At 29.5% G+C, this 17,763-nt stretch overlaps 1 protein-coding gene across 9 annotated transcripts; it reads right to left on the bottom strand.

Annotated features, from left to right (window-relative positions):
* Positions 1–13,532: 13,532 nt before the first annotated feature.
* Positions 13,533–16,738, bottom strand: LOC115697596 (uncharacterized). 9 transcript variants are annotated; one of them, XM_061106959.1, is made up of 4 exons: positions 16,401–16,591; positions 14,360–14,444; positions 13,971–14,020; positions 13,533–13,804 (listed from the first exon to the last, which is right to left on the bottom strand). In XM_061106959.1, exons 1-4 carry the CDS (start codon positions 16,478–16,480, stop codon positions 13,753–13,755), a joined length of 267 nt encoding a protein of 88 aa, XP_060962942.1. In that variant the 5' UTR covers positions 16,481–16,591; the 3' UTR covers positions 13,533–13,752. The 9 variants fall into 9 exon arrangements, 2 of the variants coding, with proteins under 2 accessions (XP_060962942.1, XP_060962943.1); XR_009685299.1 differs by adding exons at positions 15,601–15,809; positions 16,598–16,738 and having other exon boundaries at positions 13,767–14,444; positions 16,401–16,470; XR_004007963.2 differs by adding an exon at positions 16,598–16,738 and having other exon boundaries at positions 13,767–13,804; positions 13,971–14,444; positions 16,401–16,470.
* Between the last annotated feature and the right edge of the window lie 1,025 nt (positions 16,739–17,763).

Raw genomic sequence — 17,763 nt, 5'->3', positions numbered from 1 at the left:
AAACATATATAAAAAAAACTTTAAATGTAAAAATATAAATTTTTTACAAATTTTTTTTTTTACAAAAATTAATATTTTATGTAATTATTCTAATATATTAAAAGTTATAGGTTACAGTGTAAAATCCCATTTAATTGGACCTCATTCTCATCACTTACGCGTGTAATTATGTCAAGAATCTCACTAATTTTGAAGAAATTCAAAATAATTAAAAGTATTAAAATTAAAATTTAAAATAATTAATTACATAAAAAGAATATCTGTTATACCTTAAAATATAAAAATAATTAATTTAAAATTTAATTTACAGTCATAAATTATTTATAAAAAAACTTAAAATATATATTATAAAATATCTGTTATAACTATAGCATTAACATATATAGTCTCCTATATATAAAAACAATTGTAAATTACCATAAATAAAAAACAGCTCCACGTTAACCTCAAAATTTCCCATATATTATTACTATTGCATTGACTTTGTTTTTTTGAGAAATAAAATATGGAAACGGAATAAGAATTATTCCCTCAGAAATTTGAATTTTGTTCGATATTTAATTATTTTCTAAGGTATGATTAGATTCAATCAAGCTATTGTTAATAATCATTTTTTATAAATAGTTAAACTCACATCTACTCTATTAAAAAAGAAATATCTAAATTAATTGAGATGTCCCCTTTAAAGGAATGAAAGTTGAACATAAGTTTTACAATAAAAATAAATAAATATTATCTCAAACGTTGTACCGACCACTCTGAAATATATTATGGCCAATATCATGATTCCTTCTCAACGTGATATTTGCAGTAAAATATGTATATTAAATATTTGTAAGGTTAAAATAAAATTTATTGTTGGTAAGGATTTAAATATATATTGATTAATTTAAGAAAGGTTTTATAATTTTTTTTTAATTAATCAGGAGATTTATTAATTAAACTCATTCAAAATAATAGAACGCGTTTTAGAGGAACAATCCTCCAACTGAAGCACACAACTTGTAGAGAAACAAGAGTCTATTACTAAGTAATGAGCCAACTTGTTTGCAGATCGTTTAACAAAACATAACTCAACAAAAGATAAAGCCAAAAGTAAATTTATAACATCTTGAACAATAAAACCAAACTGTAAGGACATAAAAACTTTACTTTGGACTGCTTGGACACACACCAAACTATCTGTTTCTAACACTACATTGTCCCAGGGATGAGTCGCAATCCAACTCAACGCTTCTTTGATGCCTACGATCTCAACAATTTCGGATTGGACATACCCAACCTTTCCCTTCTTGAAAGCTTCTACCATGATAATCTCGAGCTACACAACCCATTCCAAACCGGCCCTCTTGTTCAAATAAAGCCCCATCAACATTAATTTTAATCTTGTTTAACACAGGTGCAATCCAACGCTCACAGTTCCCCCCCATCATTCAAAGGAGACAACGAAAGGCCTTTCCTTTTTCTGAGCAAATTTGTATTGATCAAGCAAGATTCTAGCTAATGTTACAATATTTGAAGCAAGCCAACTCTTCTTCTGCCAAACAAAATCATTCCGCGCATGCCAAATAGCCCAACTCACCATCACTGCTTCCTCCATTTCAACTTCGTGTCCCTGGTGAAAACTCCCAACAACCAGCTGTTGAACGTTGCAGTCCCAGCCCCGACGTCCACTATGCTGCGATGCCAAGCAGCCTTTGCAACCGAGCATTCCACCAACGCATGTTGAATAGTTTCAGTACTAGAGTTGCACAAAGGGCAGTCAGCATTGACAGGAACATGACGCTTTTGAAGTTAAAAATAAGTTAGAAGCACACTCGAAGCAGCTCGCCATAAAAAATTACTAATCTTAGGAGGAATTTTTAATGACTAAAGCCGCTTCCAAAAATCAATATTGGCATCCCGGCACCTAGCACCCTTAGATTCTTACAAGAACTTATATGCACTTTTAACCGGATAATTCCCACAAGTCTCAAGTTGCCAACGCCAACCATCATTAGCGGCCGAATCACTGAGCTGAATGGACAAAATAAGGTCCTGATCACGGGCAACAAATAGGTCCCTCACAACATCCTCATCCTACGCGCGAGTACCAACTTGAAAGAGGCAGCAGACCGACTGTTCACAAGAGCAGGGTGCCGTGAGACAACATAGTTGTTTGAATTATGTGGAAGCCAAGGATCATTAAGAATTGACATTTCCCCATTAGCAATTGTTCTTTGAGCACATGCGTGGATAAGATCTTTTGCTTTAAGAATACTACGCCAAATGAAACTAGAATTGTCTCCCAATCCAGCAGAAAATAGATTACCAGTAGCATAATATTTAGCCTTATAAAGCCTACTAACCAAAGAATCAGCATTAACCAACAAACGCCAATATTGCTTCCCCAAAAGAGCCAGATTAAAATCTCTCAAGCTTCGAAATCCCAATCCCCTTGCATGTTTATAACGACACAACCGCTCCCAGCTCATCCAATTAATACCCTTACCGCTACTTGAATCTGAGCGCCACCAAAACTTGGCCATAAGCCGCTCTAACTCCTTGTAAGTGTCTGACGGCAAGAGGAAAACATTCATAGCATAACTCGACAAGACTTGAGCAATAGATTTCAACAATACCTCTTTTCCGGCATGAGATAAGATACGCCCTTCCCACCCTTGAATTCTCTTCCGAAGCTTATCCTTAAGAAAACCAAGGATAGCATTCTTATTTCTCCCAACCAAACACGACAGACCAGGTAATAGCCATTTTCATCGGCCTCGTAAATTTCCAACATAGCACAAATGGAATCCCGCACCTCAATACCAGTATTATTGCTAAAAAACACAGAAGACTTAGAGAAATTGATTCTTTGCCCCGAAGCCACCTCGTGAGTATGCAACAACTCCTTCACATTGTACGCTTCTTCCTCAGTTACCTTACAGTAAATGTAGCTGTCATCAGCAAAGAGCATATAAGAGATTACCGGCACACCTCGAGCAACTTTACACCTCGTGAGTAAGCCACTTTGTTCATAACTCCGTAACAAACTGGAGAAACCTTCAGCACAAAGAATAAACAAATATGGTAATAAATGATCCCCTTGGCACAACCCTCTTTGAACAACAATGGGCCACAACTCCTTCCCACCATGTGAAATGGTATAAAAACAGAACATACACATTGCATAACTAAATTAATCCAACGACCATCAAAGCCCATCTTTACCATCATAGCTAGGAGATAACCCCACTCAAGCTTGTCATAGGCTTTGCTAACATCTAGTTTGAGTGCCATATAACCTTCCCTCCCTCTTCATTTCCTCTTTAAATGATGCATAATCTCATAAGCAATCATAATGTTGTCTGAGATCAACCGGCCTTGCAAAAACGCACTTTGAGTATCAGATATGATAGACGACATAACACTCTTAAGTCTATTAGCAACCACTTTGGACATAATCTTGTACAGCACATTGCATAATGCAACGGGTCTTAAATCCCCCATATTCATAGGCTGCTTCTTTTTAGGGATTAAGACCAAAATGGTTTTATTAAGGTTTGTAGGAAGAGAACCATTATGAAAAAACTGCTTAACCATATTGATGACATCATCCTTAACAATCGGCCAACACTTCTCAAAAAACCCGAGGTCATTCCATCAGGCCCTGGGAATTTATCCGGATGCATTTAGAACAAAGCTTTCCGAACTTCTTCATCTGAAACCAGTAATAGCAGCTTAGCATTCTGCTGGGATGATACACGAGTTTGCACGCTACTTGTGACTTCTCTCCAGTCGGTTTGGGAAGAGAAAAAAAGTTCGTGAAAATAAGAAACCATAAGATCATCCAAATCACTCTCCCAGTCAACCCATGCACTCGAATGATCTTTAAATTTTGCAACAAAATTATTCCTTCGTCTCATAGTTGTAGAAGCATGAAAATACTTGCTATTATTATCTTCCTCTTGCAACCACAATTGCTTCGATCTTTGACGCCAAAAAACTTCTCGTTGCACATAACATTCGGCCAAGTTCTTCTTTGCTTGTTTGTAATTGGCTACAGAAACCTCATCCCGACCCAATTTCTACTTTTACACTTCGTTTTTACACTTTTTCAACCAGAAAGAAAGGTTTTATACTAATTCAATCATTTAAGGCTATTTTAGTCGAATTAAACCAATTTCATTGTCTTGATTAGGTCTACGATATATTTTTTTAAAAAAAAAATACCTTACTATTATATTTATGTTACATATTGCATTAACACATTTTGATACTATAATTGTTTAATATTAGATATACATATTGATTTTTTCAAAGAAAAAGAGAAAAGGGCCTAATATCTAAATATATATAGGGTAAATTGCGGTATAAATACTTAATATTTTTGATTTTATACACTTAAATACCTAATGTTTATTTTTGGTGGCAAAAATACTTAATGTTACAATTCTCTTACACCGTTACTACCACTTCGTTATTAACTCATAAATATAGACACGTGGAGGGCTCAAATGCATTGTGTTTATTTATTTTATTTTAAAATTTGATATTCTTAATATAAAAAATTAAATATTACTTGTTTTTTTTTAAAAAAAAATAAGAGAGATGCAATACTAAATTACCATAGCTGAGTGAACCGGTGTAGTATATGGAACATGATTATCGAATTGAAGTGCCAATATCATGTGAAAATTGTTAGTGAGAACACGTTTTTTTTAAACAAGTAGCATTTAGTTTCTGATGTTAAGAATATTAAGTTTTAAAATAAAATAAAAATAAATGTAATGCATCTGAACCCTTCATGTGTCCATATTTATGAGTTAACGGAAGTACTAGTAGTAACGGTGTAAGAGAATTGTAACATTAGGTTTTTTTCCACCAAAATAAACATTAGGTATTTAAGTGTATAAAATCGGAAACATTAAGTATTTATGCCGCAATCTACCCTATATATTTATAGCACATTGTTTTGGTTAAATTAAATCTAAACTACATTATATATTAATAAGAATATAGTAACATATTATTTTACACAGTTAAACATAATTAATATATTTTTTTTACAATTATATTTTCTTTTATAATATAACAAACTTATTTGTTAACACCTCTGTTAGTCATAGGGACTATTTAGAATGGGTTAATGCTAGTAAGAGAATGGTCATGTAAAATATTATTTTGTTTGTTTTGAGGGTTTAGCCTTGAATTGTTACTCCCTAATTAGTAATATAACTACCCTTGAGGAGGGTAATGTTAATACCTTAAAAAGGGTAGGGTTGAATTATTACCTTCCATTATATTAATTTGAATAGTATTTTTGAATTAATAAATAAATTTAAATACCAATAATATTATCATTTATTATAAATAAAATATTATAATATATATTTAGTTTGTGAGATTAGTTTTTTTTTTAACTGAGTTATTTTTATATTATTAGCAATAACATATATATATGGGTGCACTCTTAATGGGTACTACCCATGAATGGGTAAAATTAGAAAATTTTGAGTTTTTATGCTTAATTTTTTTATCTAATTAAAAAAATCTCTCATTTTTATATCATATGGGCTGGGATTGTTCTATCGGTAAAAAAAAATTAAAAAAAAAGTTTTTTAGCAAGAAAAATAAGAAAAGAAAAAGTTGAGTTTGAGTTAAATATTTTTGTATGAACATATTTTTTATATAGTGTAAAAAGAGATCTTTTTTGATATTTTTTTTAATTAAGTAGTTAAATTAAGCATAAAAATTCAAATTTGTGATTTCATTATTCGTTATTAGATCAAAATTCGATGGTTTGATATTTTTAAAATTAATATTTATAGTTAAATTTGTTTAGTAACCATTTATGGGTAATAACCATTAAAAAGAATTCCATATATATATTTAGTATCTGTATGGTTTAAAATGGATGCTAAAACTTCAAATTCATATTTTTACATTGTTAATGTCAGTGCTGGGAACTAAATCCAAGAAACATAGTGTATTACAATACATACAATTATCAAATTAAACTAAATCAACCAACACAATTCTTAACCCAATAATTTTTTTTTAAAAAAAAAAAACTAACCTTTGTGGCCGAGGGAGTCTAGGTCGACGGGGATCCTCGATTCTGTCCTTCAAAGCGGCGTTTAGTGTCCTAGATTCCGAGAATGGTGGTGCGTTTAAAGTATTTTCGTCGCCTATATGATCGTCGTAAAATTGGCAAAATAACCGTCGCTTATGTGGACTTCTCGACGGTTTAAAAATATCGGGATTGTAAAAAAAAGAGAAAAAATACATATTTTTATGCCATTAATGGTAGAAAAATCTATATTTTCTCCCATTTTTTTCTGCATTAGTTTTATAATATTACCTAAATTAAAATAAAATAACTAATTAATTTTGTTACAATAATAACTAACTTTAAAACACATTTAATTTATACAATAACAAAATAAATATATATAATAAATAAATAAGTATATAAATAAATAAATATATTTATACTGGGCTCGGAGAGAGAGGGAGACAGATGGGAGGTAGTGGTGGTTCGACGTACGAGACAAATATGAGAGGGACACCGACGGGACGTCGGGAGGTGTTGGTGGTCCGACGTATGCGACGAAGAGTAGATGGAGACCGACGAGAGGAGGGGTGGGTGGAGATCGATGGACGAAAGAGACGAGAAGAAAGGGAGATCGAGAGAGGGAGGAAGACGGCGAGAGAGGAGGGCGATGGTGCGGAGGCGTGGGTGGGGTGTTGGAGAGTTAAGATTTTCTTTTCAGGGTGTGGGAAATGGAGAAGAAATAGGTGGGCATGTGGGAAATAAAAAAAAAATAAGCGGGCACGTGGGAAATGTGGCGAGAAATAGGTGACGATTTTTAATAGACCCTTATACACGATGATTAAAAACCGTCACCTATACTATAGGCGACGGTTAGTCTACCCGACGGTTTTAAACTGTCGGGTATAAGGGTCCATTAAAAAAATCGTATTTTATTAAAAAATGTTGCCTATTTTGTTTACTACGATTTTAAACCGTCAGGAATACTAAATTTTTTCTGACGGTTTTAAATAGTTATTTAATTTTTTTAGCAACGGTCCCCGAAAAAAAATTGTTTTTAAGACTGTCACGAATTTTAATATTTGTAGTAGTGGGGGTATCTGGGTATGGGTCGAATGGGAACTAGTCGAAGGGCTCTAGGTCAAGGAGACTAGGTTGAATGGCTCTAGGTCGAAGGGGACCATGGTCGACGCTTTGGGTCAGACAGTGGTCGAAGGGGGTCTTATTATTTCAGAGAGAGAGAGAGAGAGAGAGAGAGAGAGAGAGAGAGAGAGAGAGAGAGAGAGAGAGAGAGAGAGAGAGAGAGAGAGAGAGAGAGAGAGAGAGAGAGAGAGAGAGAGAGAGAGAGAGAGAGAGAGAGAGAGAGAGAGAGAGAGAGAGAATCAAATGGGGAGGGTAGTTTTGGTAAATCAACCAAATATTAGCGTATTTTGGTATAAATTAGTGAAATTTATGAGGGTAACATTTAAGAATAATTAGTGAAATTTCCCTTTATAAAAGTGTCTTTTACCATATAAATTAACAACCCAAACTACAATAATTCAAATAAGGGCATTTTACAATTTTATATACATTATTTTAATTAATTACAAAATATGTGCAAAAAACCTTATTATCATTTTCTCATACACTTTTATATATAATTAAAAACTTTTTTTCAATTTTTTTTATAATATATATATGGTAATAATTATTGATTAGTATATATATGGTAATATTGGTTATGTTTTTTTTTTTTATATTTACAATTATAATAAACATACTAATAATATAAAACATTTTATATATGTGTTTATTGGCTATGTTTATTTTTATGTTTACAATTATAATAAACATACTAATAATATAAAGTATTTTATATATGTGTTTATTTTATTTTCTATTAATTAAACATACTAATTTAATAAACAAAATAATAATATTCACATAAGTTTATTATATCACTCTACGTGTGTTATGTTTATTTTTTTTATTATTTTTTTAGAAAATAAATAATATATATAAAAAATTGTTTATCTTTATCTTTTTCTTTGTTTATTAATTGTGTCGTGTTTATTTTTTTTAATTAAATAATTTTTGGAATTTATAAAGTTATGTTTGTTTATTTATTTTTTGATGTAAGAATTATACTTCAATAGAAAACTCGTTCACTAACTCATTAGAAAATAATCAATATAAAGAAACAATAGAAAGAAAATATACTTATTTTAGTATAGTATAAATTGACTATGTCTATTTTTATGTTTACAATTATAATAAACATACTAATATATAAAATACTTTGTATATATATGTTTATTTTGTTTTCTATTTATTAAACATACTACTTTAATAAACAAAATAATAATATTCACATATGTTTATTATATCACTCTGCGTGTCATGTTTATTTTTAGTAATTTTAAGTATTGATTTATATTTATATACATTAATGTTTATAATTTTGATATTGTATTTTATTAAAAAAAAATCTTATTAAAATATAATAATTCATACTAAAATAGATAATAAACATTTATCTTTTAATAAAAAAATATTTAACTTGTTTATTTTTATAAATCTGTTTAATTAATTTTACGAAATTGTTTATTTTGAGGTTTAATAAACATATTAAAAATGTATGGTTTCATGTAATAAGTTTTCAAAATGTATAAATTTTTAAAATAATTTTTTTTTGCACATTTTTCGTAATTATTTTGTTTTTGTTGTACATTTATGAAAAAAGCCCTTCAAATAACTAACTACAATAATTAAAATAAAAGTATTCAAATAAAAAATACTTATATCGTCAAATTCATACAATTACAAATAACAACACTGCAATCTCAAATGTGCGGACTATTCATCATCACCATTCTCTCCACACTTTTGTTGTGGAATATGTGGCATTTTATGGATAGTAAGATTGTTGTTATACTTCTAGCATCTATGGGTAGTACGACTGTTGTATATGTGTTATTTGTTGCATTGGTGTCATAATCGGTGGCACTGCTACATCTGAGTCGTTAGTGACATATGTTGTATCGATGACATAAAATGCATCTCATGCGTATGCGGTGTGTGCTGCATTGAAGGCATTTGCTGCAAATGTGACATCTAATGCATATGCGCCATTTGCTCCATGGAATGCATCTGGTGCATCTATGATGTTTGCTGTTGCATCTACGATGTCTGTTGCATGGAAGGTTGCTGCTGCATAGGTGGTGTCTTCTGCATCGATGGCATATGGTGCATCGAAGGTTGTGGTGTTTGCTGCATTGATGACTTCTGTTGCATCGAAGGTTTTTGCTGCATTTGTGGTGGCTACTGCATCGATGACATTTGTTGCATCAAAGGCCTCTGCTGCATATTCATTATCTGCATCTCTGACATTGGCGTTGACAACCAAGGAAATTTAGACATTTGCTGAGGTGATGACGAAAAATACATAAAAGGAATATGATTCTATTGTGCTTGGTGATACTAGGAAGTCCGAGGATGTGAAGATGAAACAGACCCATTTCCAGATATTTGAGGTTGAAGTGTTTATGTTAGAGGCATGGCCATTCCGAACAACTCCTCATTAGTAGGTAGACGAATATCAGGTCCTAACCTTTGAGCCATCCACAAAATTTGTAAATAGAGAAGAAGAAGATCGACATTGTGAGGGCAAGAGAATGAGAAGATCGGAGTTGTGGTGAGTGAGAGAGATAAAGAGAGAGCAAAAGGTAAAGGTGTTGAAGAGGAAATGGGTTCTCTCGAGTCTGATTTTTTATTTAAAAAAAGGGAAAAACTAGGCCCGACGATATCGTACCCTTAATTGGCACGCTATATCAAGGCATGGAGCCGACATTGTCATGCCCAATTGTAAATATGGGAAAATTTCTGCCTGAATTAACGTTCGTTTTTTGAAACTTTTGGAGCATAACAATTTTGTGCACATTGACAGTGTGTCGCACCCAGTTATCTCCAAAATTAAGAAAACAAAAGAATGGGCACAACATTAGGAATGTCGACCCCAAATATAATATGCTATGGGCACTACACCATGTTGTGCCTCACTTGAACATGTCTACATCCTATCAATGTTGTAGTGAATATTAATACAATACAATTCAATACAATACTATACAATATACAAAGTACAATGTACTAAACGAGTTCTATATAACTTATTAATTTGCTCTTCATAGAATGTATCAATTTTATTGTCTCACAAAAACTAATATGTAGGTATCACCAGGGCTGGTCCTGAGTTGAAATGGGCTATAGGCAAATTTTTTTTTTTGCCCTTACTATAAAGATAAATAGTATTTTTAAAAATTATTAAAAGAATATGTTTTTTTTTTTTTTTTAAATGTAATTTTTTAATTTGTACCCCTAAAATGAGTGGGACGCCCTAGGCGTGGATCTAGCCCGACTATGCTCAGAACCAGCCTAAGGCATCACTCTCTTCGTCCAAAAACTTATATATAATACTAAAACAAAACTTTTTTATTATATACATATTATTTTTCTTTAATAAATTTCACACTTGCATTATAATTACCAGTAACCCACAAAAGTCTTAAACTTTTTAAAAGTATGGTTTGTGTTATTATATAATTGCACCAAACATGAGCCATCCTTTAAGCTTTGAATTGAACCAAATTAATATTCTATAAACTACAATATTATATATATGTTAAGCTATATAGCTAGGCACAGTTGCTGATTATACAGCGAAACTAGAAAACTTTGAATGTACGTACGTATATATAATGACTTTATTAACTACATAGCAAAATATGTTGACTTATATCACCTCAACAAAACTATATGATATATCAACTGTACTTGCCAAACAACAAACACTTTATATTTCTTATATATTTATAACAACTGGACCACTACAATTTCCAAAATAGAATGAAAGTGTGCCCGGTCGACCTATTATTATTATTATTATTATTATTATTATTGTTGTTGTTGTTGTTGTTGTTAATATTATTGATCAAACTTTTCCAATATATAACTAACTGCAACATTAATTTTAGTTGTCATAAGATTTAAGCCTCTGTTATTTTAGCACTACTACTGCATTATTATTCAATTACACATGGTTTTTTTTGCTCTTTAATCAATTAAATTGAAAGCACTATTAATATATATTTGCCGACAATTTATTTATTTATTTATTTTTAATAATTAGAAATTTTATTTTTTAAATTTTCGACAATACTAATTTTCTTCTTTAAAATTTATAGTATGTTAAAAATTTCCTTGAATTTTTACATTAATAGAAATTCGGTTCTTCTATTAAGTTCATCTTATCATTCTACTTAAATAATGACGTATTTTTGTAAATAAAAAATTAATTTAGATATTAAAAAAATTATTTTAAATGATTAAAAAAATTAAAATTTTAAATTAATTAAGCGATTTAAAAAATTATTTATTTTTATTAAAAAATATATTTAAATATAAAAAGATATATTAAAAATTTAATTTTTTTTTAAAAGAAATTTTACAGAGACAAGTTTGTTAATATTATTACTTCATAGTTTGGCATACATAAATTTCAAGTTAATGGGTTCTAAGTTGGAATTCTTTTAATAATAAATATATAAATATAAATAAATAAATAAGGTATCAAGCAATATTGTAATAATTTCCCTTTTCAATAATAGGTAATAGACATTATAATAAAACTATTAAGAAAAGCATACAAGTGCATAATTACACTTTTTCATAATAATATTGATTCTTTTATGATCTTACCTCAATAATTAAACGAAGATTTAATAAAAGATTCAAATAAATATATGTATAACATAATAAAAAAAAATGAAATACCTTTACTACAAATCACCCTTTGATATATTATATTCAAGCAAAGAAAAAAATATATTAATAAGTCTCTTTCATCTTTTAATTATTCCTAAAAATAGGCCATCGAATTAGTTGATCATTTTACAAAAGTAAAAAAAAAACAAAAAAAATAGTAATTTTTTAACGTCCATTAAAGACTAGAAGCAATTAATTTATGAGAATTGTTATGAGACACTCATACTTATAATACTTATAGTGTTTAGTATTATATAATTAATTAATAATTATTTATTAAAATAAAATAATAATTAATATTGAATTGCACCCATAACAATATTACTTAATTTATTATAAAAGTGCTAAATATTATTGGTGTCCTTTCAACATTTTTCTTAATTTATACGTAGATGATGATCGATCACTAGTTTTTGCAAGTTTAATGACTTTATTGAGCTGGGAACATGGATTGCAAGGCAGCCTTTTTTCACACACATAAATATATATAATAAATATTTATATATACTTATTTTCCATTGAAACTATTAATAAAGAATACTACAACTATTATTAAAGCATAGATAGTAATTATTTCCTCATATATAAGTACTCACAAACCTAGTAAGTAGTAACCTATCATTTGATTCTTTATTTACTCTCTTTGTTGTTTTTTTTTTTCATGAAGTAGAATTTGTTTACCTTTCGTTCCTGAATTCATGTTCCCTCATAGAATGAATCACTACTCATTATTATTATTATTATTATTATTATTATTATTATTATTATTATTATTATTATTAGCATGGAGTGGATATAGACACATACGTAGCTTGAAGGAGAGAAAGAAAGCCATATAAATATAGAGAGAGATATATAGATATGTATATATCATGGTCCCAAAGCTACTTATGTGAAGTTTGAAGTAGAAGAAGTAGTAGTAGTAGTAGGGGACCTAACTTGGCACATGTGTCCACTAATTAATTACTGATCAGACCATTTTCTCTATCAGATTCAGTCCCTCATATGCATGCCTTTACAGCTTGCCCCATCATTGTTCTACCAGTCAACTACCCCCAACCTTAATTATAGTAAATTATTTAGTATTCATTTCTTACAATTATTCCATACTACTTATATCTACTACTCTTTTGAAGAAGAGAACATTGTTATTATTGTTATTATGTATTAATTATCGGTGTCGTCTAATATTATTATGAGATGCATATGATAACATTTTTAGTTATCGGAGTCGTCTAACATTATTATGAGATGATAAATTTTTTTGAAGGGTTAGTAATTTTTATATAATAATTATTAAATTAAAATATATGAGATTAATTTGATACTTAATTACAATACTATATACTATATTACTATTAACAATCACTACTAGAAAAAATATAATTAGCAACACTTTAATTTAACTAAAAAATATTTAAAGGCAACACTTATAAAAGTGTTGCCTCCTAGACTGTTACTAAAAGTATGGTTTTAAGACAACACTTTACAAGTGTTACCTTATTCTCAAAATTTAATACTACTTTTATATTAAAAAAAATATACCTATAGCAACACCTTTTATTCAAACGTTGCTTAATTAAAATTAAAATTTTAAAATTTATAATTGAGAAAAAAATTAATAATTATTAGAATTTATATATATATATCAATTTTTTGATTTAAAAAAATGTAAGAAAATTTAAATACCAAAATATTGAAATTTGATGCAGAATTTGAATATTAATATACATAGAATCCGAACATACATATTTGCTTATGTATTAACATTTTGACTCTAAACTTTTGTGAAGCTTTCTCTAAACAAAGTTGTCAAGTGTAGATTACATATAAATACACACTAATACACTTATTCTAACGCATATTTAGTAAAATGATGTTGCAGAAATGTATAGCTAGTCACAGTGCAAATCTCATCTGAACCATATTTTGATGAAAGCTATTGTATGATGATTGATTCCACCACTACATGAAAGAACAAAAAAAAAAATCATTAGTAAATACTGTAGATCGATAAACTACTTAAAATCACAAATAAAAAGAAAGTAAAATATAATATGGCAAAAAATAATTTGGCAGACTACAATTCTAAACTTGATTGTGCGCGAAATGATTATGAATTAGCTTGCACCTACAGATATTCTTCAAAAATATGTCGGTATGTTCGAACTTCCTAAGCCCCTGTTTATACATAATATACATGATCAACATTAGTATGAGTTCATAACCACATGAAAAGAAATAATTACCACAACAAATAGAGAGACCTTAAACTGAAAAACATATATTAATTACCAAAGACTATTATTGACCAAATTAGTATTACAAAACAACATATAAAAACTTTAGGTGTAACTTAAAGTCTATGGAAACACATGTAATAGAATATATATAAATATTCAAATTTTTGAGTACTTTTGACTGAATTAAGGTACTTTTATAAAAAATTATCGTGTCAGTTTCAAATGAGACAACAAATGAACCAAGACCATTCATCATATCAATTCCACTTTGCACTACTTTTTGTGTTCTTGAGAGATCATTGCAAACTCTTTGGTTGCACCAGCACATCATAGAGTATATGTGTAAATACCATTGTAAACCCCTAAGAAAATAACATAAGAAATATGTTTGTCAGTCGACAAACCAAACACTAAAAATACATTACCAAATCAACGCAAAAATCAATTTAAAAAATACACAAATAATTTATTTGCATAAGTGAGAAAAGAATTTTACAAGCATTGCAGTAGAGATAATGATAATAATTTAGGATCCTAGGATTGGAAGCTTTGCATTATTACAAACCCTTAGCATCTCTGGTTTAGTTTAGTGCTTGAGCAAATAGGAGGAAGAAAGTTATGCAAAAGGTACAACTCAACCAACAACAGAGTAATTTAATTCATTCTAGAAGTGTACTCAACATGCCAAGGAAGAAGAAAAAACTTGTACAATCGGATGACAAATTTTCAGAAGTTCATAAATATGACCCGACACACCAACAGAATGAAAAAAATAAAACTATATTATTATGATTGTCGAACAACATGGATATTAAAAGAAAAAACAATATCACTATAAGAGAAAAGTCATACTCAGTGCTTGATAAAAATATTATTTGATGTTAGGTAACAAAGAAATATAGAAGATAAAATCAAGATATATGATGAGCACTAAGTTTAATCATGACAAAAGCAAAGTCTTTTTAGTTTAAGTAGACAACAAACTGATTGCGCAAACGCTAAAGCAGAATTCCTTAAGTTTTGTTTGCAAAATTGTTGACAAATTATTAGAAAAGAAAAATAACAATATAGTATAAGCTTTGAAAACAGAACAATAGTATTTCTCTAATTCAGTAGTGATAGTAATTAAGAAAGGAAAATCTATTGAATCTTGAATCATTTAGTTTAGAGTTTTCCTATACATCGAAGACTCGTATGTATTGCACTGTGCTTTTCATGAAAATTGTTAAAATTATTCATGAAGATTCTGCTTTCACAACTTTGAAGAATTATCAAATTTTTTGGCATGTGAAAAGCAATCACAGCAGCTATTCATGACTATATTCATCATGATTTTAACATATTAATATTCTACTACTGAATATCAACTTTCTTTTTATGTGAAAGCAATCACAGCAGCTATTCGAGAAAGTTAACACTAGACCCCACAAAAAACCTATAACTAATCACACACACACATAAAAATTACACATTTTTAAAAATATCATTTCATGGGAAAATTCAAAAAAAGGAAAATACTTTTCTTAGTTTAAAGCAACGTATGAGATAAAGAAGGCTGGATTTTGAGGTATACTACTAGCAAGTATTTCAACAATGGAGTTTGGTTCTTGCTGAATTTCCTTTGAATGTATTAAACAAAGTGACACCAATGAAAACATTCAACACAGTGAAGTAAAAAGACTTCCCAGCAGCACCTCTCTCTGCATGGCTCACAGAAGCAACCCCTTCTGCCTTGGAAAGAAACAAAAGCAACATAGGCAAAACAGACATAAACACAATCAACACAAGTTGTGCCAAATAAGCCTCAAGCACTATCCTCAAAATCCTCATTTTCAAAACCAACTTTAAACATGGGAAAAGCTTCATCAAAAAAGTTGTGAAAGCAGAATCTTCATGAATGATTTTAACAAATTTTCTTTCTTAATTACTATCACTACTGAATTAGAGAAATATTTAGTTATTCCGTAGTGATAGTAATATTGCAATTCGCACACCATTATAATCATAAGATTCATGAATGATTTTAACAATTTTCTTTGAATGTTACATTTTGTATCATAAATATAGTCATTATCAAAACTGAGACAAACGCAAATATATATATATTTATATCATCCATAAAAATATAATCAAAATCAAGATAAACACAAAATAATATCAGACATATATTTCATAACAAATGGGATATATATAATCATGAATAAAATAGATTGAAAATAATTTTCTAAACAAATTCTATTAATATCCAAAGTAAATGACTTTCAATCATGAAAAATAAATAAAGAAAGAAATGACCAAGCTAAGAATCCAGTAAATACCTGTAGAGAAGAGAAGTAGAGCTAAAGAGAGTGCTGAGGGGAGGAGCCAGAGTCGGATGTGGAGGCAAAACTGCATGCATATCGAGTCATAATAATAGAAAAAAATAAATAAAACTAAGAGAATCAATTGAGTCTTTTGAGTATTGAAGAGGAAGAGGAAGGATAAACCCAAGAAAAACTAAATAAATAATTCTTACCAGAGAAAGACTAAGATGGGGAAAGAAACAAAGGTAGGGAGAATAGCATGAACGGATGGGAGAGAGCTAAGATCGAGGCTATTTAGGTATTTGGGGATAGGGATTTCGGTTTTTTTTCCATCATGCCGCACTAAATGAAGGGGAAAATGAATTTTTGGGAATTAAAAATTTAAAATACCACCATTTTATTTACGTGTGTTGTTGAGAAGTTTTTTTTACTTTTTTTTAATTTATTCAAAAGATGGAATTATTTATTGGTTGGTCAAATAGCAACACTTCAGTAAAAAGCGTTGCTTTATTTTAATATGCATTCAATATAGCAACTATTATTCTAAAAGTGTTGTCGTATGATACTTTATTTGAATGACAAAAATATATAATTTGTCATGTGCAATCTTTTAGTAACACTTTTGTTAAAAGTGTTTTAAATTAGTAAAATAAACAGAGTAGTAACACTTATGTTTCAAGTGTTGTTAATTAAGTGTTGCTATATATATTTTTTGTAGTAGTGAATATGATACGTTGTAATAGTATTGAACCTAGTGACACCTTTTAATAATTCTCTTTAAAAAAAAAAAAAAGAATAAAAGAAAATAATATTTGTTATATACACATAAAAAGAGAAAAGGGTACTAATTAAAGGTTAATTTGTTATATAAATTAACAATTAACCCAAGATATATTTGTATATAACATAGAACACAATAATAAGATATAATAATTAGGTATGTGTACCTGATTGATCCATAGCAATTATCTCTGTTTGATCCACAGCAGTTACTCCAATTTGATAGTGCAATACTATCAACTAAGTCTTCCTCCCTAGATCTCTAAATCAGAAGCAGTTTATTTTATCTGATTATCAAAAGGTATACAATTGTGATGAGACAATATGTATTTATAGAGTTAGGGAGGGGACTTAGCTACAAAACCCTAGTTGGGCTGGGCCTACTCATCAAAGGCTTCAGTCAACTAGAAAATCCCACACTTCTGCTTCACCTAGACTTTACTCACAGATGCTAAGCCCATTAACAATCGATCACCAACAACATGGGCTAACACAGCAAAGAACTATCCAATCAACCCAAGTTTTAATAAAACCAATAAAATTTAATGTAAGCCCAAATAAAAGTCTAACATTCTCCCACTTGGGCTATATTGATTTT

Source organism: Cannabis sativa, chromosome X, assembly GCF_029168945.1.
Source record: "Cannabis sativa cultivar Pink pepper isolate KNU-18-1 chromosome X, ASM2916894v1, whole genome shotgun sequence".
Classification (NCBI taxonomy): Eukaryota; Viridiplantae; Streptophyta; class Magnoliopsida; order Rosales; family Cannabaceae; genus Cannabis; species Cannabis sativa.
Note: the sequence above shows the minus strand (reverse complement) of the source record. Positions and strands in the feature narration are given on the sequence as shown.